General features: G+C 41.9%; 1 protein-coding gene across 3 annotated transcripts in view; it reads left to right on the forward strand.

Moving 5' to 3' along the window:
- Window positions 1-26,098, forward strand: part of CREB5 (cAMP responsive element binding protein 5) — a 410,198-nt gene that overhangs the window by 57,906 nt on the left and 326,194 nt on the right. For all 3 annotated transcript variants that reach the window (XM_047695012.1, XM_047695011.1, XM_047695013.1), the window contains 2 exons: window positions 15,898-15,969; window positions 20,777-20,870. In XM_047695012.1, the coding sequence (XP_047550968.1) occupies window positions 15,916-15,969; window positions 20,777-20,870 (148 nt within the window). In that variant the 5' untranslated portion in view covers window positions 15,898-15,915. The remainder of the gene's footprint in view (window positions 1-15,897; window positions 15,970-20,776; window positions 20,871-26,098) is intronic.

Genomic DNA, 26,098 nt, shown 5'->3' on the forward strand with positions numbered 1-26,098 from the left:
TGCACTTTCTCCATGCCAGTGAAAATGTTCTTTTAACCAATAAATTTAAAATATGGTATTTAGTAGTCCAAGTGAAAAAGTAAATAAGGTAGTTGAGATTGTCCTAAATTTGGCTATATGGGACTGAAAAGGCCTCAATGTCTTTTTTTTTTTTTTAAGATTTTATTTATTTATTTGACAGACAGAGATCACAGTAGGCGGAGAGGCAGGCAGAGAGAGAGAGAGCAGGAAGCAGGCTCCCCGCTGAGCAGAGAGCCTGATGCGGGGCTCTATCCCAGGACCCTGGGATCATGACCTGAGCTGAAGGCAGAGGCTTTAACCCACTGAGCCACCCGGGTGCCCCTCAATGTCTTTTTTGAAAGACAAATCAAAATTAAAAAAAAAAATTAAAGGGGTACCTGGGTGGCTTAGTCATTAAGCATCTGCCTTTGGTTCAGGTCATGATCCCCGGGTCCTGGGATCCAGCCCTGTGTGGGGTTCCCTGCTCAGTGGGAAGCCTGCTTCTCCCTCTCCCTCTGCCCTTGTGTTCCCTCTCTTGTTGTCTCTCTCTCTGTCAAATAAATAAATAAAATCTTAAAAAAATTTTTTTAAAAAGACAAATCAGAATCCCTTCTGATAGGAAAAAAAAAGTAATTATTATTATTATAATTACAGCTAATAATGTTTATTCAGTAGATACCAGAAATTATTCTATATTCCATATAGGATAATGAATGATTATATATTTATGTTGTATCTACATATAATCTTTAAAACAGGCCTATGAAGTAGGTAATATCTCCACATACAGGTGAGGAAACACGCACAGAGAAGTTAAGTTTCTTCCTCAATGTCACAGAGCCATGGTTTGAAACCAGGCGGTGTGATCTCAGGCTGCAACTAAAATGGTGACTGAAAGAATTAATCCCAAGGTGGGCTCTTTATTTTTTCGTGTGTTCTCTCTACCTCTTCCTCCTAGGACAATATTCTTACCTGGGGGCGGGGAGTCTAGTCTTCCTTGATGCAGGAGCAAGGCTGTGCTGTTTAGGTTATGAGAAGCTTAGCAGCTACACTGTTTCGGCCTGTGTCTTGTCCTGGGATGCCTTTAACCCCCGCCACAGCCCCAAAGTAAGTTATTAGGGTCCTCATGTTTCACGTAAGGATTGAGGAGCAGAAAAGTTAACTGTGTAGAGTCCCTCTCTCTATAGCCTGGAATTCTTCAGCAGTTTTCTTTTACTCTTAGAATAAATCTTATAAATCCTACCCTTGGCTGATTTGAGGCCCGTCTGCTTGTCAGTGACTCTGGGTCCCTCTGTCCCTCACCAGTCACCCTGGGGCGTCACGAGCCTTCTTCCAGTCCCTCAGACTCGCCAAGCTCTTTGCTTTTGCAGTCCCCTCTACCTGGAACTCCCCTCAGCTTCTCTCCTCAGGCTGTTCTGGGACATTCTTCAGCACCCAGGTGGTCTGCTCTGAGAGACAGACCTGAGTGTACCTCCCAGAAAGCTTTCTCTGTCCACCTTTCTGTATCAGATTGCTCTCTAGGTGTCTCTCAGCGGACTTCCCAAATGTGCAGCTTTTCACTTGCTTGTTCACTGACTTGATTTGTGTGCTTGTGGTTTTTGCTTTCGTTTGCTCTGTGAGCAGAGGGACCTCATCTGGCTCCATTCCCACTCCTCCCCCACCCACACACCTAACGAGGTCCTCCAGAGGCATTTGCTGGAAGACTGACCAGTCTCCTGCAGGAAGACAGGGGAAATAACGAAGGAGGGTGGCTCTTGCAGCTGCCTTAAAACCCTAACCCCTGCCCTGGGCTTGGGAGGACGAGGCTTGTGCTCCGTGGTCTGCGTGAAGCAGCCAGACCAGGGACGGGAATCTGGGGTCATCTGATGAGGGAAGACAGAGGCCGCTGTCCATTGTCTGGAAGGGCCCAGTGCTGGTTTAGTAGGCCAGATGTTCTTGGGAGTGTCTCATTGTCACCTTTGGGTCCATGACCCTGGCCCATGGCAGGGGAGCCTGAAGATTCCTGACGATTGCTTTGGGGTGTGCTTTTTAAGTAGTTTGTGTGTACTGTGGGATTTGGCTCCCAACAGCCTCATTTTTAAAGGGCTATCTGGAGCTGCCTTTTGCCGTTTGTTTTTCTTTCCTTTCCCTGTCTTCGCTCACTGAAGCACTTGTTTCAGGGGCACGTAGACGTCCAGGTTGACTCACTGCCTCGCGCTGACATTGAGCAAATTCTTTCGTTCTGCAAAGTCCGCGCTGGCTGTTGGTGCCTAGGGGTTAAGCCTCTCTGAAGAGCTTCCTCGCTTATGCTACTCCTCTCTGAGCTTTCTTTGGTACGTTATTAGCAGGAGCGGCCTTGCAGAGATGGCTTGGCTGTAAGTACCCGTTTGGGTAGGAAAGCTAGAGAATCAATGAGCTTGGACTTCGGGGCGCATGCCGGCAAATCCTGACCTCAGTGTCTGCAGGCGTTGATGGGTAACTCTTGGTTCCCAGTGAGAGAGGAGAGCCTAAATCTCGTGATGTGTGGGATGTGCCCCGTGGGGCTGTGTTTTGCAGGCAGTGAAGTTAAGGCATGCCCAGAAAAATAACATGTTTTCCTTGCCTGGTGCTTGAGCTGTTTGCCTGGTGACTGGCTGATTGGCGGTTTACGGGAAGGAGGGAGACTTTGGTTAACTTGGGTGTCCAGGGAATATTGTGTGTGTGTGTGTGTGTGTGTGTGTAAGTGGCTGTTTCTGTTTCTTTGGAAACAGTAGAGGACCGATAAAGAAATAATGATGATACTATTACTTTCAACTTGTGTTCACGGTCTTTGAGGCACCTTACAAACATTAGCTTGATGTCACTATTTAAATAATGCCTTCACTTAGGAAAGACCAGAATGTAGGCATGCAAAGGTGGATGGGAAAACTGAGGGTTTGGGAAATAACTGGGAATTTTGCCATCCTGATGCCTATTTGAACTAGTTTATCCGGCCATGTTTCCTACAGAAGTTCTCAGTGGAGAAGATAAAGCAAAGCTATATCTAATCAAGGCTTTCTTTTAACCTCAATGGAAAATGCTTTTTTGAGATTAAAAATGCCTGCCCCCCCAAAAATAAAAAAATAAAAAAAAATAAAAATGCCTGACCCATTGTATGTAGTGGTACACAGGAGAGAGATTTTCATTAAATAAAATTTGACTGTTCCCAAGCATTAAACAACTCAAATTTGTTAAGGTTTCTACAGTTTCTACACATACAGACCTTTCCACATTGGGAGGTGACCACCTGCTTTCAGGGACAGAGGTCTCAGACTGTTCATATCAGACTCCCCAGCATCCCAAGGATAGGAAATGTTGCTGTTACTGAGATATCATGTGTGCACTTTCCAATTGGATGAAATGACCAGATTTTTTTTTCCACAGCTCACTTGCACAGCCTATGCCTTAGTCAAAGTACTTCTATTAAATAATACATGGGGTAATTGGGGAAGGAAAAGGAGAGAAGAGAGAGAAAGTAAGGAAGAGAGGGACTAGGAATAAGCAGTAAGGTGATAAAAAAAAAAAAAAAAAAGACGTGACCTGCAAGAGAAAATTTAATAACAAAAAGAAGATTCAGTTTCTTTTTTGATAGTCCAAGTGGAGAGGGGACAATACCATCATCTCTCCTCGTCTTATTTCTAAAGACTCCGGCTCAGCCTATAAGCACCTACTGACAAGGAGGTGCTGAGTTTCCTGGCTTACCCCAGGCGCCTTCCAAACTCCACTCTTCCCTGCCTTCAGTGTGAATGGAGTCTGGACAGCAAGAACAGCATTACCAGGCACAGATGAAGGGGTGCACTTGCCCAGCAAAGGTCTTTACCTGCATTTCTGTGGTCGGGAGCAATGTTCCGGGGAGATAAACAAATTCATATGCAGTCTGGCTCTGGCTCTGCCAAGCGCAGGGCAGGGTGTCCGGTGATTTGCTCTGCCAGCAATACCCAAATTTATCCCAGAGTCAAGTGACCCATTGCCCAAGCTCATAGGTCAGCTGGTATGTCGCAGAGCTAGGGTTTGAGCACAGACCGACTCCAAAGCGTTTCTCAGCATCTCTAACTTTGTTTCCAGTTAGAAGACAAAGAAAATAATTCTACCTGGGAGCCTTCCCGTAAAAGGCTCATAGGTAATGTTTTGCTTGATAATTGCTAGATTATCAGAGAATTGTAGAAGGTCAGGCTGCCTTTAATCATCACCTTCAGAATCTTTCATCTCTTTACACGTGCTGTCAAGTGTCAGTGTAACTTTGCACCGACTGGTAACCCAGCAGGTCCATGAGCTTCCTACGAGGTGTGATGAAAACAGTAACAGTTTTTAATATATAGCGCTTTACAGTTTATCAACTGCTTCCCCAGATATCATCCTTTGGATCCCCCCAGAGTCCCTGTGAGGCAGATCATGCTGATACTATCTATAATCTCTTTTTTTTTAGTGAGAAAATAATGTTCAGATATCAGTCTGATATTCAGAATAATGAGAAATAACTTGGCTGGCTCCGTAGCTCAGGGGTTGGAGGGCCGGCCTTGTACCATGCACTAAGCTGCCCGAGATCACACAGCTGGTGAGCAACAGAACTGAGATTTCATGATCAACTTTCTGATGTGAAATCTGGTCCCCTAGACACATTATTAGGTTTACCACAAATAATACAATATTACTCATCAAAACTAAAAGCAAAAGAAAGCCTAAGTTTAAAAAAAAACACAATAAAAATTCTTATTCCTAGTTAAGAGATCACTCCATGGTGTGTGTGTGTGTAATGCACATGCATGTTTAATTGGCATTCTATTATGAGAAATATTTAGCTGTGAAAGGAGATGATATGGTGTTTGATGTAATTAATGAAATAGCCTTGTGCTCTCACGGTCTCACGACTCTCATTGAACTTTGCTAAAACGACTTTTTGGCTTCGAATTCTACCTTCCTCTGTAGACGTCCGGGCAGGTCTCACCTTCCTATTGGGTGGTCAGGGCTCAGTGGACAGGTTATTTTGGCGGAGCCCTGATGCTCCTAGCTTGGGGCTTCAAGCGTGGTAGGTTCTCAGCAGCTGTGCGAGGAAAGAATGAATGAATGAGACCAGTGTCCTCGGATTCTGATCCTACCCCCAATGCATGCCAAGGTTGAATCACTTTTGAACAAGCTCTCCGTGACAGGTAATCAATCACTGTCCACAGGCCACTTTCCCTGAAGCAGTCTGTGAACAATGCTTTGTGAAGATCCCTCATCTCTGTCAAATAAATAAATAAAATCTTAAAAAAAAAATCCCTGGATTCCTTCCTGAGCCACTGTAGTTTACCCATGTGGATTTGGGGACTTGCCCCTCCCCTTTCCCCTTTCCCCAGGCTTTCAGTGCAAATGTCTGATCGGCCTCCCTCCACATCCCCTCTGGGTGCTGCCTGCACCCTTTCCACCTTTTACTTTTTCTCTTGGAAGAGTCAGGTTCAGGGTATTTCCCAGGGCCTGACCTACACCTCCTGAGCAGAGAGACCACATTCATGCTTCAGGAGGGGCCCTCAGTTTTGGAGAGCGGGGCATTCCCTTTCTGTGCTGATTTGGAGTGTTGACTGAAAAATGGTGCTGTTGTCTGGGGCCCGAGCCCTGGGGGAGAGAAGTAGTTGGCCCTGCGTTTGTTTGTGAATGGCTCGGACCTTTTGATGAATTGGGAGTCTGGTACAGCGTAACCTCTCGTGGGTGGTGGTTCAAGGAAAAGGCCTTTTCTTTCCGTGTCCTTTTTCCAGGGAGTTTTAGTGGATTTGTAGGCTTTAGTGAGTGACTCTTTTGTTTAATAGGAAGTTGAGAAAGGCATTAAGGACTTTTCTAGCCCATGGAAACGATTTAGTGATCCTTAAAAAATACAGCTTATTTCTGTACTTCTAAAATACAAATTTAATGATCCTTAACTGTGGTGGCCTTTGTGCTGAGAGGCGGACTTGGATTTTCTTATTCTGCCCCTTGCGAGCTCAGTATTCTCCTCTGGATGACATTAGGGACAAGGCATCGGTTTTGAGGGTTGAAGCAGTTTATGGGGATGAAATCATCTCTGTAATGTGTTTATGAATATATACATATAAACACACACCCCAACTCCTCAGTAAGAAAATAGGCCAAGAGAAAAAAAAATTGTGTGTGTGTGTGTGTGTGTGTGTATTAGGCTTATTAATTCATTTTCTTAATAGGAAGTTGGTTAGGAGGCCAGTGTTCCCTAGTAAGTGTGCTGTGAGCTGATGCTGATGGTACCAGCAACGTGAAAACAGAATCTAGAAGCTTGTGGTGTTCTGTCCTTAAATTTTAAAAAGAAAAGAAAAACATGCTCTTTTGGATGGGACTATCCTCAGCAATAATATAAAATCAACAGGCAATTATCAGGAGTGAAAAGACATCTGAGCAAGAGCCCTGTTTCCACCTTGGGCCAATGCTTTATTTTGCTTCTGTTGAGTCAACACTACTTAAAATGGTGTGGTAAGTTAACTGGAGAGTGGGGACTGGAGGGAGCCAAACCAGGTACTTTATTAAAAAACAAACAAACAAACAAACAAACAAACAGAAAAAACCCCTCGGCTTTTTTTTTTTTTTCTTCTACCAGCTTACTTATCTGACTGCTCTGTGGATTGAACCTGAAAGGGTATGCTTATGCTTCGTTCAAATTTCAGCAACAGTCCCCACCCCTGCTTCTCTTGGAGAGGGAATGAGAGTTTCACACACTTTTTTGAATATTCATAACGTTTTCGTTGGCATCGAATTTAGCCCCATCCTAAGCGTAACTGTGTTTGAGTTCTTAGGAGCTCTTTGGAAAGTATAGAGAGGTGGATATGCATTTAGTCCCTTGTGCTCATTTCTTCTAATGTGTGCTGGGTTTGTTTTTATCGTTCACTCCTCACTATTCTCTTACCTGCTTTTTATCTGTGGAATGGGGGTGGCGTGGGCCAGGGGGCCGTGGTGCTCATAATATTGTTACTCTCGCAGAGCCTGCACCGTCAGTGTAGGGTCGGGAGACTTGAGTGCTGTCCTGTGCTATCAGATCTGCACGTTGCAGAATATCTCCGAGCCTTGCCCTCCACCCGTTAAATGCCAGTGGGGACCCCTAGGAACGGTGGCAACTGACAACTGGCCTCATATATTTCTGCATCCCCTCACCAGACCATGCAAAGAAAAAATGCCTTCTCTGGGAACACGGATGAAAACATGCCTTTTGCTAGTATTCAGAAAGGCACCCCTGTTAGAGTGATGACAGCACCGTCAGCTGACATTAGGGTTTTGCCTTCACATGGCCTTTAAGTGACCTGCTAGTACTGTCAAATGTTTACAGGCTTGACATTTGAAATACAGTGTGTTAGGAATCTGAAGCAAGTCTCTGAGCGTATTTTGACCTTGTATATGACACCGTGAGATGTGGTGGGCTCTGCGCACAACTGCTGACCCCGGGGGAACGCCCAGCTTTCTGCTGGAGTCAAGGGCAAAAGTATCTCGTTCCATATGGTCATTCACAAATGTCTTTTTTTTTTTAAAGATTTTATTTATTTATTTGACAGACAGAGATCACAAGTAGGCAGAGCAGCAGGCAGAGAGAGAGGGGGAAGCAGGCTCCCCGCTGAGCAGAGAGCCCAATGCGGGGCTCCATCCCAGGACCCTGGGATCATGACATGAGCCAAAGGCAGAGGCTTAACCCACTGAGCCACCCAGGCGCCCCACAAATGTCTTTTAATAGTAGGTCAGTAGTTGTAATTTTATGATGAAACAGCCTCTTGCCAGGCCCTGCAGAATGTAGAGAGGTCTGGCGTGACCACCACTGTGTTTATATACAGTCTCACATTTTGTAGTTCAGATTCATGCACAAGAGGGAAGCTCAAGGTTTCAAGTATTCAGCTCATACCTCAGGTGGACTAACCCTATAGTATTGCTTGGAGATGCAAGGATACTTAGATAGAAAAGAGATACAAAGGAAACTGTTCTACCCCGTAAAAAATCACTTGAATGTGAACAAAGAAAACCAACTAGAAATTTGTGATTTTCTAGGCTATTTAAAAATATTCATTGTTTATAAAAAGTTTAAAAACCAATGTACCCAGAATGTCTTAAAAACTACCCTGAAGCGGAGCAGAATTATTTGGGATGTGCTCTAATTTCAAAAAGGCAGATTTTACTATAGTAGAGCAAGAAAGGAGCAGAAAAATCTATACTGCTTTTTCCTGATTTTCTACAGGCAAGCCGCTTTTGATTCACAGAAAAAAGAGATCCAGTTTTGCATTTAATCTCTTTCTGTTAGAGTTTTTCCTTTCAGGATTTCAGGGGGCAAGTGTTTTTAAATTGTAGTGGCAGACTTTCTGGAAAGGTAAAGATGACAATGTCAACTAAACCCCAGATCACCTCGCATTCCAATTTAACTTTTTTCCTTCTAGTGCATTCATTCATTCATGGGAGCAGGTAAAGAGGAGGAGTTTGCTGCCTTCAGCATGTCTTCCGAGGAACAAATCAAGTGATTTGGTTACATTTAATATTTCCTGAGAATCTCTATCCTAGTGTTTTGTTAACCACATGCATGCCAAATACCTTTTTTTTTTTTTTTTTTTGGAGATGGAGTTTGTCCTGCAAAAACAAACAAAAAGCCAAAAAAAGGAAAAACAACAACAAAACATGAGAAAAAACAACACATGTGCAAAAGCTCTGCTTCATGGGAGCAAGAAGAGGAATAGGACCTAAACTCCCACTCTCAGGGACAGACACCCACACTGCAGTGTCTTATTCAGCTCTGCACGTCTATGCCCAACACCGAGGCTTAGCAAATACATTCTGACCTATTGAACCCATAGATAGGAAAGCTGTAAGACAGGATTGTGCAAAACGTAAGTAGAAATTAGCCAGCAACTATGAAAAGAGGCCTCATATCCAAAGAAACATATGGAAGACTTGAAAAAAAAAAAAAGAAAAAAGAAAGAGGAATCTAACATATGAAAACCCAATCCCACTGGAATGTTTCTTCATACACAGTATAAGCGCCACATAAATAAAACCACAAACCTCTTCAGAAGTCCATGAGAGGATGTGAGCCCCCAACACTCTCCTCGTAGGGCCTCCTTTGGGAAGTAAAGCCTGGGTGAGTTTCCAGAGACAAAAGCTGTTTGGAAAACTTCCTCCTGGAAACAGTGGACCTAGTTCAAAGGGGACTTTGGACAACCCCTTAGCGTAGCGTGATGCCGTTGTGTGAAATAATCCTAACGAAGTTTCTGATTCAGGTTGTAAGATCTGAACTTTGGGAGGACCAGTGGATGGATGGTGAATGTCTTTTAAGGGCGGTGATTTGCTGGTTTGAATGGAAGGGTAATATGTAACCGGGGCAGTATGTGTCAAGTTTAGGACTTCCGCGGAAGAGTTCTAGCTGTAGACCGCCCAGCAACACATCTGAGTCTCGCCAAGTTCTGTTGAAATTTTCACGTAGAAGGTATGGTCCCACCGTCACTCTTGTTCCCGATGTAAATCTGGTTTGAAAATTGCAGCATTCAAGGCGTTTCAAGCTTGAGGGCTGAAATGTCACTTTAAAAGCGGGGGTGGGGGGGTGGGGGGGTGTGAAAAAGGTCACACAGCTGCAAATAATAATAGCCCAATGAAATTCAGATTCTAGCTGCAGCCCACTTCAAGAATAACACTGAGACAGGAAACAAGCGTACTAGATCTTTTTACCAGTGAGGCTATGTAAGAACACATCTGATAAAATGTATGTGCGCACATGTTCATGTGTGTATGAGACAGGCACACAAAGAGAGACAGCGAAAGATGTACGTAACAAGACAAATAGAGACGCAGAGCAATAGGCACAAAAAGAGGGTTTTGGAGAACAAAGATATACACAGAAGAAAAGAGAGATACACACGAGGCACGGAGAGAGATGCAAAGACACACAAAATAATTGATTTTCTTGGACTTAAAGGGTGTTTATTTTTCTATTTGAAGTTACGATATTAAGGTTAGAAAACTAGAAGTATATTTGAGATAAAAGGATTTACTTTAGTATCATTTTGCAGTTAGCTTCCGTAGCTTACTTTTTCCAACGATAGGTCTTTGAACGGTCTGATTTTACAGGGTTTTACTGAAATGGTCCTGTTTTACAGATGAGTGAATAAGGTAGTGAAAGATAACAATGTCCCTCACAAAGAAAGAAAGTTCTTACCCCCAAACTGAATATATAATTCCCTTCCAGGAGCTAGGCAGGCATTGGGAAAAACCATCCTGCCTCCTTGCTGTTAAAGTAGAATCAGACATCTCAGAATAAAATAATTTAGAGTGCATTTTTGGTGCATTTATTATTGTCATGTGAGGCTGTTTGCCTTTCTGGCCAATACGTTGAGAGAAATATTTGCTTTTTTCACTCTCAGAAACACAAAGTACAAATTTGCTGTGCAGTTAACTAATTTAGTTAACAAGCAACTTCTGTTTTCAGGAAAAAAAAAAAAAAGACTGATCTGGACTCCCACACAGTGTGACTAACTCAGGATGCTCCTGTTTGTAAGCTGTCCTTGGCACTTTAGGAAGGACTCATTTTCCCCTCTAGAACCCCTTCTGCAGTCTCGTAACCTTAGCAAGGTAGTGAGGTCTCTTTCACATGAGTCCTGACAAGAAGGCTCTTTCCACACTCATAGTAGGCCAATAAATGCTGACAGATGTTGTTAACATCATTCTTAAAATTTGAGCCGTGCCCCCTTCAGATCTATCATGCATTGATGGTCAGCTTAAAAACGGCATAGCTGATGGGGACTCGTCAGTATTATTATTAGTGCTCATTTATATGCACAACTTCAGTTTGTAGCTTTGAAGTTTCCATAACTTTCTGTGTTGACAAAAGTGCATAAGGATTTTCAGGTGAAAACAACAGTGTTAGTGTCTTAATATTCCAAATCCCGCATCACTGTATGACTCCATCTGCTGTTTTCAAAAGAAAGTTGTGCCGTTCTAAGATTGGAGATCAAAGATTGGAGTTGGATGGTAACTAAGGATCAGTAACCGCTTCCAATGATGTAGACAGGGAAGCAGCGCTCCTGGCTGATTTCAACAAACCGAGATGATGGGGTTCTTTTCCTTTTGAGCTCTGTTGTTGCCCTTGTTTAAAATACATATTTACAGTATTTGGTGCAGACTCTCCACATTTTTAGTAACATTTGTTTTTTGCAATATTTGCCTTTCATGAAATGGTAATTCCAAGTATATCTCTAAAGGCCCAGCAAAGCATTTGAATGGATTGCATCAGCCATTGTGGAAGATTTCCCATTTTAGACCAGGAGGAATTTGTGGGGTCAAACGCTGAACAATGAAAGAGATTCTTGCTCATTTCAAGGCCAAGGAATCCAGTGGCAGTTGAGGGTTTGAATTGTAAATCAAGCCTGTCATCTCCTTGTCAACTAGGAAAAACCTCTACTCACTGTATGCACTATTAGGGTTTGTTATTCGGGTTTTGTGTTGTTTTCCAAAAATTTGAAGGGAAATTAGACTCATAGGCATTTGGTCTAAGTGAGCATTGAATCTGGACTTTGGAGAAGAGGAAGAAAAAAATAGAACTATTTAGAAACTCCTAAATGATTAGACAGTGTCTGCCACAATTATGACTGTATCTAACCAAATGTATGGGGTCACTCAGTATTTCTCAATGGGTGCTCTGTGGGGATCACAAGGAGCCAGTCCATGGCTAACAGGCTGGACTTTACTGGCTTCACTGTCCATGGCAATACTAACAGACTGAATTTATAATGAACGAATACATTTGCTCGTGACATTTAATGAAAACTAGCCTCGTCTCGTTGTTTTCACCAAAAGCCATTTCAACATTTTTTTTTTTTCCCACAAACTCTGGTGAAACTTCTCTGGTCCTAACCAAGAATGGGGGGACTAAGGGGTCTGCACAACCTCTTGCCTTGCTGAAAACTTGGTTCTGGGCCAAAAAGCTTGAGAACCACTGCCTTAGGAGTGGAGAAAAGGCCCGCTGTTTGGGGTGGTTTATGATGATGATTCAGGATTCATTATCCATTCCACAAATATTTATTGAACGCCTACCACGTCAGCTCGATGCAGTGGAGCCTGGGATATGGCAATTGCCAAACAAAACTCCGTCCATTAAAATGTCCCAGCTGGTAAAACAACAGAATGGGAAATCAGAGGATGAGGCCTGACTTCTGAGGTCTTAATGTGGAACAACGTGGCCAAAATCATGGCTGGGGGATTTGCCCCACTTGATGGATGATGCAAGAGTATTTGCAGGGCTTTCGGAGGAGTCTGTTGAGAGAATAGTTATTACACTATTTGCTAGGAAAGAACTTTAATAATAGGCCATAAAAATAGGCCAATGGTCCTTCACTAATACATCAGACCAGATCGTACTAGTTGATAAAAGTAATGAAACCTGTGTGGTAGAGTGGTACCATTTAGTAAAACTATCGCCAACACCCACGCGGCAAGGAATGAGCAAGGGCATGCTGTTTGCAGAGGGCGAAATGTGGGAACCGCAGTGCATCAAAATAAAGCAGTTGAGGTTCACACACTTATATATACACACCCACTCACCTCAGACTTTATTAATCGCTTAAGCCCATTTTATTTTAGCAACTGCCGTTTTACCTTAGGACTTTTATTCCAACACTGTGTTGCCAAAGCATTTGGTTCATGGCATCCGTAGCATGTAATAAATGGATACCAATTCATTCATGTTTAAAAAATACAGTAGTAGGTAGGGGCTCCTGGGTGGCTCAGTCGTTAAGTGTTTGCCTTCAGCTCAGGTTATGATCGAGCTCCCTGCTCGGCGGAAGCCTGCTTCTCCCTGCTTGTGTTCCCCTCTCACCGTGTCTCTCTCAGTCAAATAAATACAATCTTTAAAAAAAAAATACAATAGTAAAATGACAGTGATCGCTCAGCTGAATATATTGATGACAGAAATCTAAACTATTTGAAATCTGACTATATTTCTCAGATTAGTCATATTCCTCTAAATGTATTATCATACTCTGAGGGCTCAGTAAGGCAGAGTAAATCTGCATGCCTGGAGCTTATTCTTTCTTCAAGCATCAACACTGTAGAATAATTTGGTGGTATTCACTGCAGCTCATGTGTACATTACACCGTGGTTACAGCCCATGGTAACCAATAATTAAGATAAAGCAGCTAATGTTGATATCAAGCAGAAATGCTGTACTCCTACCATTATAGGCTTGGATTTATGGGGAAAGTCAGCATTTTGGTGAAGTAGGGTTTGGGGTAGAGTTGTGATTATGGTAGAAAAATGCTTTCTTTCCACCCTTACCTGGCAGGGCTTGGCCGAGCTCTTTCCTCACTTTGGATTTTTGATGAATCTCTTCTAACCTTCAGTAGTGGTACTTCCAATCTTGACCACTTCCATTAATTAGGCACTAATCTAATTATTATCACTAATTACTACTTTTAGCTGTATACCATAAATGTATTTATAAGGAACTTTCCCATTTTACTATCAGGTAATCTTAATATTGGTGAGTAATGTTACTAATGTTGGCATTCTTTGGTTACGTTAGCAACTAAAACTCTTCTGTGGTAGCTGAGAAAGACTCACCTTATAGCAAATTCTCTTTTTAATAGGGAAGAGTTAATGTTAGTACTGGTAATGTCAGTACTGGTAATACTTGCTCACAGAACCTCCCCCGCCCCACCTCCAAACACCACACACTTAAATGTGAAGACCTTTCTCCTTAATCCGGGCATGTCTTACAGGCCTCCGAACTGACCAGTGTGATTTTATGCTAAGTGAAATAACTCAATCAGAGAAAGACAACTATCATATGATCTCTCTGTTATGAGGAATTTTGAGAGGTAGGGGGTCGTGGGGGATAGGGAGGGAAAAAATGAAACAAGATGGGATCGGGAGGGAAACAAACCATAAGAGGCTCTTAATTTCAGGAAAAAACCTGAGGGTTGCTGAAGGGGAGGGGGATGGGAAGGATAGGGTGGCTGGGTGATGGGCATTGGGGAGGGTATGTGCTGTGAATTGTGTAAGACTGATGATTCACAGACCTATACCCTGAAACAAATAATACATTATATGTTAATTTAAAAAAAAAAGAAATGAAGGAGCTGAAGATTATGTTCATAGGCTTATTGTAAAGAAGGGGAAATTGAGGTTGAAAGCAGTTAAATGACCAGGCAGTGTAGTTAAGCAGATCATGGTCACAGAGACAGAAATGTTCCAGGAAAGCATTTAAAAATTTACTAGAAAAACAAAGCATATTTAATTAATGGATAACCCAGTTACTCTGTTTTTTTCTATCTTGGATCAAAATCACTTTCTAACCCTTTATTTTGAGGCTTAGATGTAAGCCAGCCTTCACGGGGGAGAGGAGAGATGCTTTGTGATAAGTGATGGCAAAATCAAATGAATAAAGAGATTTGAGAAGTTATTTTAATTACTCATGACTCTCCTCAGACAAGGACAAGTGGGAAGCTTCTAAAGATATTTGTGTTTTTCGCTTATTCTAAATGTAATAAAGTAATTTACACAATGTGTGCCTGATCCAGGAAAGCTGTAAAATTATGCTAAGTTACTGTGTTGTTAGGTGATGGGTGAGTGGGCTGTCATTCCAGACATAGAGTGGAAAGGGTCGTACTTAGTAAAAATTGTATAATGAGGAGGCAGCGTGAAGAAGAGTTTGCGTGTGTAAATTTGTTTTGTTCTTTAATATCTGACTAGGAGTGTTATCTAAGGCATGTCTTTTTGCTTTGCCTTTCAGGAAAGTGAAAGCATGCACCTATTCCCCAAAGAAAGTCTGTTAGTGTTTGGGGGAAGGGTATAGTGACGACAGAATAGCACTGGGGTTTTTTGCGTGACAGTAAAGCTTCCTTGGAGGAAGGGTAGCTATTTCTTGAGTAGAAGCAGAGTTCCCTCTTTCCAGGGTGAAGGTGACTTGCGATTCCTTTGGTATCACCTACAGACATCATTTTAAGGAAGCAAAATCCTTCCTGTGCTTCAGAGATAAAGCAATAGTTTTTAGTCCCTCGATAGAGCCATGTCCCACCAGCAGCCCATGTAGCTTATTTAAACTCAACTGTAAAATTAGCAAAAAGTAAGATTTAGAAAATGGTTTAAATTGTGAAACTTAAATTTCCGTAGTATTTTGTGATGTTTAAAAATTTATTTATGTAAAAAAACCATAAAAACCTGTGAACATCTCTGGAGTCATTTGAGAACGTTCCTATAATGAACGCCTTTGTTTTGTCAAAAAGCATTGTTTTATGTTACTGTAGGTTAGTGACCATGAAACTGTGTGTGTGTACTTATGTCAGTTTTAGGGAAGACTTGTAAAGGTAATTTTGATGACGCTCAATTTTTGCCTAATAAACTTACCTTAGAACCTACTCCCTACATAAGAAGGGAGCACACTGGAATGTAACATGGGACAGAGACTATAACATAAGGTTTCTCCCCACATCCCAAAGACTGGCAGGGTGATCGTGGCTGAATTATTGGACCACTGCTCAGGTTGGTCACCACACTGGTGCTAACCCTGTTTATTGTCCCCTCCCTTGCTTTTCTAAGTAGCCAGCTCCAAAGGACAGGTGTGAGCTTTGCTTTGGAATCTTCTTGCTCAGGTGCAGTCTTACGGGTAATAACACAGTCCAGGTGGTTTTCCAGAGGCAGAATTTCTGCTGCAACAGCCCCATGGCATTTTTCTTCAAAGTACAATAAATCTACACTCAGGCAAACAATAGGAGCGCAGACGGCAGAAAGCCTGGCAAACTTCAGCAAGGCGGGACCCAGGCTTGTGTTCATGTTTATCTTGTCTAATTTGGGGATTGGCATAGAAAGGGGCTCCGAGCAATTGCCTTTCTCAAGTTTCTTAGGTAGAAGCAGGGGATATTCATGGATTTCTGTTTTCCTTCCTCTCTCTCCCCCTGTCCCTACAGATTTATGAGGAATCCAAGATGAATTTAGAGCAGGAGAGGCCATTCGTCTGCAGTGCCCCAGGCTGCTCTCAGGTGAGTGTGGGGATCCTTTGGTCTGTTCTGCCAGGGATGTAGCTGCCTTTTGACGGGGAAACAGCTCTCACTGGGCAATCTCGCCTGCTGTAGGCTTTGTTTCTTCACTAAGTTATTGTGAGAACCCCCTCCACCATCACCACCACCACCGCCGCCATCATCTTCATCACCATCTTCCTCCTCATTATTACTATTTTCTACTTTGAATAGTTTGAACTGCTTCCCTCACAGCCCCTGAAATACATCAGCATTAGCCATTTCCATCCTTAACTTTTCCCTTGGAAGTCAGCCAGACACATCCTGCCCACCAGATGTTCAGGACTGTTATTTCAGAAAGGGGAGGGAGGATGCTGCTTTTACAATAGTCACTTGATACGGGGCCTCTGGATTACTGGTGAAACAGCTCATCATCAGAGTTGAATTCTGTTTTTTGTTTTGTTTTCCTCTTTGAGAACAATAAGCCCCCTGTAACTTTTCTAGAACCCACAGTTTTTCCATTTATCTAAACTTTAAGAGGGGAAGTCGGCATGCCGTGCTAGAGAGTAAACCTATTTGCCTCCAAAGGCTCCCATCAAGTGGAATCATTGCGAGGATTAGAAGAGATACTGCACGTATTTCATGTAAAGACCGCACATAATAAATGCTCAATTAACATTCATCATTGTTATTATTACTGCTGCTGTAATATGGGCCGCGCGGCAGAAATTCCCAAGCTTGGCACTGGTAACTCTTGGGGCAGAATAATTCCTCGTTGTGAAGGGCTCTCCTGGCATCACAGGATGCTTGACAGCATCCCTGACCTCTACCTTCTAGGTCCCAGGGGCCACTCCCCAGCTGTGAAAACCAAAAATGTCTCCAGGCATTGCTAAATGGCCCCCAGTTGAGAATGACTGCCGCCTGATGATTTTGTGTTTTGATTTTAGTTTTGCTTTTTTAAAATCCCTTCTCCTTTGGGGGGCCCCCTGATTTTTAGCTGATGCTCTCCCATTCCATTTTATGTGTTGCTGTAAGCTCTCTTTTCTCCTGTTTGGAATCAGGCAGGGTATAAATAAATAATGTCACAGACATGTGGTCACTGGTGTCAGACGCTGCTAGAGCTGGGACAGTGAGAGACTGAGCAGAAGCTGTTGGGTTTGGCAGTTGGGTCCTGGCGGGTGACCTATGAGAGAGGAGTCCGGGTGGGGGCTAGGTTGGAAGGGATTAATGAGTGAGTGGGTGGTGAGGAAGTGGAGGTGGCCAGCATAGAGGACTCTTTCAAGAGCACTAGGGAATGATGGGAAACAGTGATATAATGGTAGTCTGGGAAGGAAGCAGCCTTCATTTTTAAAATGAAAGGCTAGCTGGGCGGGATTTAGTCAAGGGCAAGGAGAAGTGAGCATGCTGGATTGAAGATCCACAACCAAAGCACAAACCCCCAGAAGACAAGGGTGTGCAAGAGCCCATGAGGGAGAAGGGGGTGCTATTCCTCTGAGGCAGGAAGGAATGGAAGCAGCACTATGAAGTTATACGCAAATTCTGAGGTAGAGACGGTAGTGAAGGTTGAGGAGTGCATTTATAATGACCTTGAACTCAGGGAAAGAACAGGTCATTTCCTTGAGAAGGCTGTGAGTGAACTGGTTGGACAAAATGAGAATTGAGGATTTCCATAGTTTCTTGGTTTTAAGGAAAAACTCCAAGCCTTTCCCCCCAACCCCTTGTGAAGCTGCATCTAAAACTTGATTTTTTTTTTTTTAAGGTGAAAGTGTTTCTTTTTCTGACAAGTTGGTTAAAAAATGTGTGCATCTTTCAATTTGAAGATGCATTAGAATTGAGGAAATGTAGCAGTTGACTAGTGATTCCAAGGGTCTCTTGGTGGGGTGTTAGCAAATCACAATTAAGTCCATTGTTGTAATCATGGCATTTACTGTAGTGACCTTCCAGAATCTGGGGACCTGCATGGAGAAGAAATGATGGCTGGGGATTGGGAAGGGGAGTTAATGTGAGTTACTAGTGTCTGTGCTACTTTGGCAGTGATGGAAGGATATTTCCCCCTTTTTCCTCATGGAGAAGCTCTGTGCTATTAGGAATGGTCTACAATACCAGGAAGTTTTTTTGTATGCAGCTTTGTTCCAGGAGTAACGAGAAGCTTCTCTTGCTCTTCCTGAGCACACAGAGTCCATTGTTAATTTCACCACTCCTTTGCCCTTGGCGTGAACATGCTTTGAGTTCAAGGGGTCTCTCTCAGCTGTGTATCTGTCATAGACTGGACATCTTGGTTACATAAAATTTGCTGCTCTTTTCCTGCTAAATTAAAAAAGCCCTGTGATGTCCTGTGTTGTCTCTGAGGAGGTATTTATAGTTAATATGACATATTATGGAAATTATTGTTATTTAGTAAGTAATCAGGTTAATATTCTGTTTTAGGATATTATTTTATGGAACCAAAAAGTGGCTTACAAATACGAAATATAGGATACTACCATGTTGTTTCTAGATTATATATAATCCCAATAAAAATTATAATATGGATTTTAACAGAAAGACTAAGAAGTTTAACTTGTCTCTAAACCACACATGGTAGTGTCCTATTTTTGATGTAGTCATTATAAGGTGTGATAAAGGAGCAAGAGAATAGATGAAGCTGCAGCAAAACCCCATGTCATTATAAATCAGACTTCTAAGTAGTTAGAACTTGACATTGTTGCCAGGCTTTGCAGAGTCTATATGCTCCAATTTATATGATACAAATGACAAATAACTAGGTGATATTTATTCCCCAAACTACTTCCAGAATATTCCAGAGGATTTAGCCCAGTGAATTCCCTCATTCACATGAACACAAATCTGTACTATTTGCAGAGAAGATTTCTACCACAGTATATAATGGTAATTGGAACTTCTAATGACTATCCTGAGGAAATGCGAAGCTCTGGGAGACTTTCTAAATTGTCAAAGATTCAGAAATGTTCAGCAGAGTTTATTGTCTTTTGTTGTGTTTTCATTTGACCTTGGTAAAGCAGATGCTCTGTTAAGTTCAGCTATTAAAACCTACCAGCCTGAGTCAGGAGAGGCTAGGATGTGCTACAATAACAAATCAACCCAAAGCTTCAGGGCTTCAAACAGCAAAGTCTTATTTCAATTGCCAGGCATACATTTCTATTGTAACTTGGCAGGACCCTCTTCGTAATCATCTAGAATTCAGAAATGCTCTTTGTAAATCTTCAAAGCTTTAGGATAATTGAACAGTCACTATTTCTAGTATTGTGAATTGCCATGTTAAAGGGGAGAGGGTCTTGCACCAGGAATTAGGTGCTGACATGTGAGTGACATGTCACTTCCATTCATGACTCCATGGATAGTACTAGTTACATGGCCCCACTCAACCACAAAAGGGCCAGGAAATCCAATCCTACCATGTGACCAGAAGCCAGACAACTGAAAACATTCGAGAGCTGCATTTTATTTTTTGATTATTTTTTTAAAAGATTTTATTTTATGTATTTGACAGACAGAGATCACAAGTAGGCAGAGAGGCAGGCAGAGAGAGAGGAGGAAGCAGGCTCCCTGCTGAGCAGAGAGCCCGATGTGGGGCTGGATCCCAGGACCCTGGGATCATGACCTGAGCTGAAGGCAGAGGCCCCAACCCACTGAGTCACCCAGGCGCTCTGAGAGCTGCATTTTAAACAACTGTAATATCACTCTCCAAAAATTAAAAATAAAGTGTTGGTTTACTACATGGTACAGAATATAGAATACTAAAAATTCTTTGTCATATGACTATAAGTCATCTGTATACTTCTAAAAGATCACATAATGAGTGTGGTGTGCAAGGCCTTCATGAACAGAACATACTATACAAATGTTACAGGCATATTTGTAGGTGTTTATGTCAAACAGTTAAGCATGACATGTAATTCTTTCCCAATGTCTGACATGAATCAAAATTCTTTTCCTACTTCATGCATTTTTCCTACTTCTGGTTAATCTATAGATAACATCTAGCATATTTATTATGGCTTAGACTATTTCATACTATTTTGTAGTATACTATTTTATATGTTTACATAGAACAGTAACTACAAGACAAAAGTTCCAAATAATCTTGCGAAACTCCAGTGCTACTTAGGTCTAAATTCATTTTTCTATTTGGACATATTTTCTTCTCATATATAGGTAAAAATGAGAGAATTTACTTTGTCATGATGTCACCGTTAATTTCTTTGTGAATATATATGAGCATTCATCCAAACACTCTTATTCTTCGAAGGTATAGCATAGTTCTATTGTATAGAATATTTGAATACTTTCAGCATTGCTCATTACCTTTTTCTCGCTTATTCTTTAAACACAAATTTAAAGTCTTCCCCAGATGCAAACCTCTAGTTCCTAAGGAAATACCCAGTTGACTGATGAGTCTTCACAGCTGATGATATTCAAAGACTATTTAGGAAGTCGAGGCCTTTGCAAGGAATTCCTGGGGAAGGTGTGAGGAGTCAGAGATGATGGCAGGCAAAGGTCTCCTATTTCTTATTACTATTCAGCCAGATTTTACTGCAACCTATTTAAGCCCCTGGTAAACTGTAAAGGAAATAATGATGCATATATTTGGGTGCAATTCAAAGGAACATCTCGGCACATTTGCTTGCAAAAAATAATTTGGCATTTAACTTAGCAAGCTTTCACACTTTTTCAGAACTGATTTTTTGTTTTGCCTGTCACATGTGCAATGCTGAATACAACTTTTTCTCTGTGATGGCAAATATGCATTATAAAACTGAATGGCTCCTTTCCCCTCCCCCACCCCTTTTTGTTTCTATTTGTCTGACAGCGCTTCCCCACAGAGGACCATCTGATGATTCATAGACACAAGCATGAAATGACTTTGAAGTTCCCCTCAATAAAAACAGACAATATGTTATCAGGTAAGCAGCCATCAGGCAAAAAGGCTCTGGGTGAGCGCATCAGCCACATGGGACATACTTGTTCTTACGATAACATGATTTCCACTGGCATATTCTGTGCCTTGAAGACATCTATTTCGAAGGTACAGCAGAGGCTTCAAATAATGGTAAGCAGAAGTGTAATCAGCTAATGTGGTGTTCACTCAAATAACCAAAGAGCTGTGATTTCTCATTTTCAGGAATGTAAAATATTTATTACTGTGGAAGTTGGCTCCATATAAGTATTTCTTAAAAATCACATACCTGTAATCAGTCAAGCAGAACATCTTCATTGAGCATCTGTGTTGCATACTGTGCTGCTCCGAGTAGCGTGGGAGATGCAAAGATTGGTGTCCTTGCTGTTCTTGAGGACACCACAATGTAGTGTACCTGTGGAAATGTAGCTAAACTAGAGGATGGGCTAATATCTATTTTGCATGAGAATTGTAAGGAAAATGGTATGTGTAGTAGAAGAAGCGCGCGTGCTCTCTCTCTCTCTCTTTTGCAACAGAGGTGATCAATGAAACTTTTTTAAAGAAACTATACCTTCCTCCTAAGTGGGAGATTAAATAAGGTGATAATGTAGGGAACCAAAGCAAGGGTTCAGCAGCTGTGAGCAGAAATAAATCAACATCACAATTAATCCATCAAGCAATTGCCATTCCTTCCCATTTTGATAGGTGGTGCAGTGAATTAAAACAGGGGGCAGGGCCAGGAGTGGGGAAACTTGAACTCTAGCATGGGGTCTTTCCTAAATGACCTTGGGCTGTGCTAGTGAACAATTTGTTTCCTAATCCCTGGCAGAGTAGTTGAAGCATTTCCTGTTACCCTTCCTAGGCTAGGACTATTTCATGAAGCCACTGTCTCCTTGGCATCATGAAAGAGATAATACACCCGTAAATATGCTTTAAATGATATCAGAAGAGAAACGGACTGCCCTGGCAGGCCCGGCTCATATAATTTAGCATTTCTATGGCACTTAAATTTTACAACTATTTTATTATCCTTATTATTAGTAAATCCTGTAAGAGTTTTGTCAGGCAGGTTAATATTTTTTTTTTTTAAGATTTTATTTATTTATTTGACAGAGAGATCACAAGTAGGCAGAGAGGCAGGTAGAGAGAGAGGGGGAAGCAGGCTCCCTGTGAGCAGGGAGCCTGATGCGGGACTCGATCCCAGAACCCTGAGATCATGACCTGAGCTGAAGGCAGAGGCTTAACCCACTGAGCCACCCAGGCGCCCCCAGGCAGGTTAATATTACAACTCGTATTTTACTGATAGAGAAGAAGGGGCTTAGGGTGACGGAGGAGCCTCCCCAAGCTGCCCACACAGGGCAAAGATGAGGGTCCTTGATGTGGAGTCCTAGCCCCCTGACTTGCTCAGCGGAGGCTGCCTTGTCCAGTTTCAGCAGTTGATACGCACGATCTCATACTTCTGGAGACAGAGCCAACCACACGTCTTCACAGTCCCACCAGTGACTTGTTAATGGTGCAGGTGTGTTGTGGTTTGGCAGAATCTCTAGTTGAAAGGCAGCCTCTTCCTTTGCCTCCCCTGCCACCTACCACCTCTCTCTCAGCCTGTTTGTTTGGATTGAACTAGTTGGCTCTTCAGAAATAGTTTTATCTTCCTTTAAGTCTAGAAACCGAGATGCAGAAACTTCAGAAAGTTCTGTAAGAATTATAAAAACCCAGCAGTGTTAGGAAGGATGGTCCATTCTTTCCATTTTATCATTGAGTTTTGTTCTATCATTTACAATGTGGTATAACTTCATAGTTAAACAATGAGCAGATATATATATGCAAGTAGGAGGTAGGAGGGCTGTAGACTGTGCGGCTCCTAGTATTTAAACTTATAAGTTCGCCTTTTATTTTTCCCAAATAGAATTCCAAAAATAGGCTCCTTGGTGGTAGGAGAGTGGGAGGTGGGTGTTAGGTTATGTGGAGATATTACTGCTTCGTAGTAAGTACCAGGCAGTATCTTTCAGGTAAACGGCTGGGGTGGCCCTATAAGGAGCCCCATCCAAAGCTCTGAAAAAAAAGGAATTAAGGATGTGTGAACACTTCTGTGTGCTGCCTATAAACAGGCTTTTGATTAAGCTCTTGCAACTTTTCAGTTGTTCTTAACCAGATCTTTGTTAGCTTGAAGACATTGCTGCCAGTCATTGTAGTGCCAGCTGGGAAATTATTGAGAGGAAATTCTCTCTAATTTTTATTATGCCAAACTTGGAATAAGAAAATGAAGGGAGAAATAAATATAAGGGAAAATAGCATGAATAAAATAATGGCGCATTTTTCTTCTGCTTTCTCATGGTTTGTGTTGAAGCTAGTATGAGGCCATTTCTTACTCTGAGTGAAATTAGGTGCTACATTTTTAAACTTTCTGTCCACTTTCCATGCTTGTAGTGTCATAGAATTTTCTTGCTGGAAAACAGAAACAGAGCTGTCCAGTGCGGCTCATTACTTAGCATTTAGGTGACAGAGGTCTACATTATGTCACAGGCCAGTGTTGTCCACACTACACTGTAATAGGCTGTCTGTTGGACATTTTTGCTTTGCTACTTTTTTCCCCAAGAAAGATTTTGATGTATGTATTTCAAATCTCATGTTAGTTTTAGCATATTAGATTGTGATTACAAATGTGACTGAAGTTTTACTTGTCTTATATCTTGATTTATTTAGATTTGAATTTATCAAAGGCTCCAAAATCTACTAAAATGTCTTTTAGAATTTTATTTCTGAATCTACTTTAAGCTTATTTTGTGGTCTATCTTAAGGATGAAAGATTTCCTACAGCTTGAGAGAAAGTAACAGAAACAATAAAAAATAATATAAATTAAACCTGAAATCAGCAAGCATCAGTAGAGCAAAAATCTTCAAGTCCCTTTTAGGCCACTTTTTTTTTTCCCCAAGCAATATTCAATTACACAAAATTTCATTTCGGATGAATTGCAGTTTGGCACATATTATGAAGAGGAAGTATGGTAGGAGTGTTCATTACTAATTTCAGGATATCTGGTTAACTTGTATTTTGGAAAATTACTTTGTCTTACATTAATTGCAAATATTTCAGTCAGCAAAATAATTAAGATGCCACAGACAGACTTTTTGAAGGTAAGTGTCCAAAGAGTTATGAAGATCTGAAATAATTTCCTAGCTTTGCCATAAAGTCCACTTTATTTAGACCAGGTACAATTTACAACTCAAAACGATTGTAAATGATCTTTGACATGCTGTAAGGCAGAGTAGTAAAAGTGACAGTCACAATGTTTCATTAAGATGAGTCTGCTCGTATGGATAGAGAGTAACCATAAAACCTCATTCCAGAGGGACAGCACTAGTTGGGGCATGAATGGGGTGGTGATGGTGGATTCTGAGGACAAAGACTTCTAGCCCCTGCCACCTTTGTCCTTCCTTTCTTATTTGGTCCTCGAGGTACATTTTCAGAGTCCTGATATGATGATGGGCTTTAGTCTTTCCCTTCAGCTGTTCTTTTTGCGACTTAAAATCATTTCAGTGTGTAAACCTGGCGATTCACAGACCTGTACCCCTGGGGATAAAAATACATTATATGTTTATAAAAAATAAATGGTGAGGGAAATTGTGATATCAGAGGTTTTAGGTGCCAAGTTTGAAATGGGAACCCACTGAGGACAATATACTTTACCACACAGGTTGCAAAATTATCAGCCATTATGTGAAAAGAGATCTGTTTGGTTTGAAAATTATGATCAAATTTTTGTACTAGAGCGAAACAGTATGGTATTTGGGTCTATTTTAATGGTATCATTGCTAGGTATTCAGGAATTTCCACATCTTGACCTGTCAGAAATTCCCACCCCCACTTATTGACAGAGTTCCCAAGTTCTGTACAGGAAAGAACCAGGATGCAAATCAAAGTGCAGTTTTATTTATAGCCAGACAAGCAAATAAGCAAAAAATCTAAATGAGAAGAATATGCGTGTGTGCCTCTGTGTGGTGGGGGTGTATGGTGGAAATAGTGATCTAGAAGATGATGAATTTTGCTTCATGAAAAGGAAGTGAAGAGTGTTGCACACCTTTCCTCAAAAGGTTAAACCCAGTAAACATCTCAGGTGGGAAGCCTGAGAAGGGGATGCATGAAACCATGCCTTCAAATACCTAATAAATCACACCAGACATCACAGCCCAGTTAATGCTGAAGGCAACTGGTGTGTGCTTGGAGGGAAACGAGGGCAGGCAGCAGCCAAGGTGTGGGAAGAGGGGCTGAGATTGCCCATCCATTTACACTTATTTATTCATTCAACAAACACTGAGCGTGTCTGCAAAGATCCTTTTGTGCTCGGTGCTGGGGTTGCTGCACTGACCAAGACAGATGAGGTCACTCTTCCATGGAACTTACTATACTCTACTAGAGGTAAGGAGGCAAGCAGAGAGATCATTCACAACACCCCTCCCCTGAGATTAGTAAACAAGAATGTATGAGTTAGTGACAAGTGCTCTGATGAAGATGAACATGGCAAGGTGAAACAGGTGCCCAGTGAGCTGCTAAAGGAGGTCAGGAGAGGCCTCTCCGCATTAGCAGCATTTCAACAGAGACCTGATGCTCAGCATGGTGGGTTCAAGTGACCTTTCTCCCTGTCTTCTGAATGAAGACTGAAAGCGGTGACGCCATCCCACCGGACATGGTGTAGCTCACACACAGAAAAGATGTGAGAGAGACTGGCATCCTCATTCCATCTTCCTACTCCCATCTGATGCCAAGCATCTATCACATATGATAAAATAGTTCTTCCTCTGAACCCAGTTGTGTCCCTGGATTAAGTCTAGAATTAGGGACTCTCTCTAGTTCCAGGCTCTAAACCTAATTCTCGCCATGGAGAAAGCAAGATTGTTGTTCAGTGGAGTAGAACACTTGTCTTCCAAGAGACTGATCATTATTAATCACATAATTTCAGAACCCAGAGCCATTGCTCATGGCTGTTTGCTACAAACCTACTTAATAATCTGTGGACATTTTATTTTTTAATTGTTTTATCATTTTTTATTTTTTCAGAGAGAGAGGGCAAGGAGGAGCAGAGGGAGAAGGAGAGAGAGCCCCCAACACAGGGCTTGATCTCACAACCTGAGATCATGACCTGAGCTGAAACTGAGTTGGATACTTAACCAACTGAGCCACAGAGATGCCCCTATCCATGGGCATTTTAAAGAGGAAGTCAGAGAAAAGGTGACATA

This window comes from Lutra lutra, chromosome 11 (genome assembly GCF_902655055.1).
Source record: "Lutra lutra chromosome 11, mLutLut1.2, whole genome shotgun sequence".
Taxonomy (NCBI): domain Eukaryota; kingdom Metazoa; phylum Chordata; class Mammalia; order Carnivora; family Mustelidae; genus Lutra; species Lutra lutra.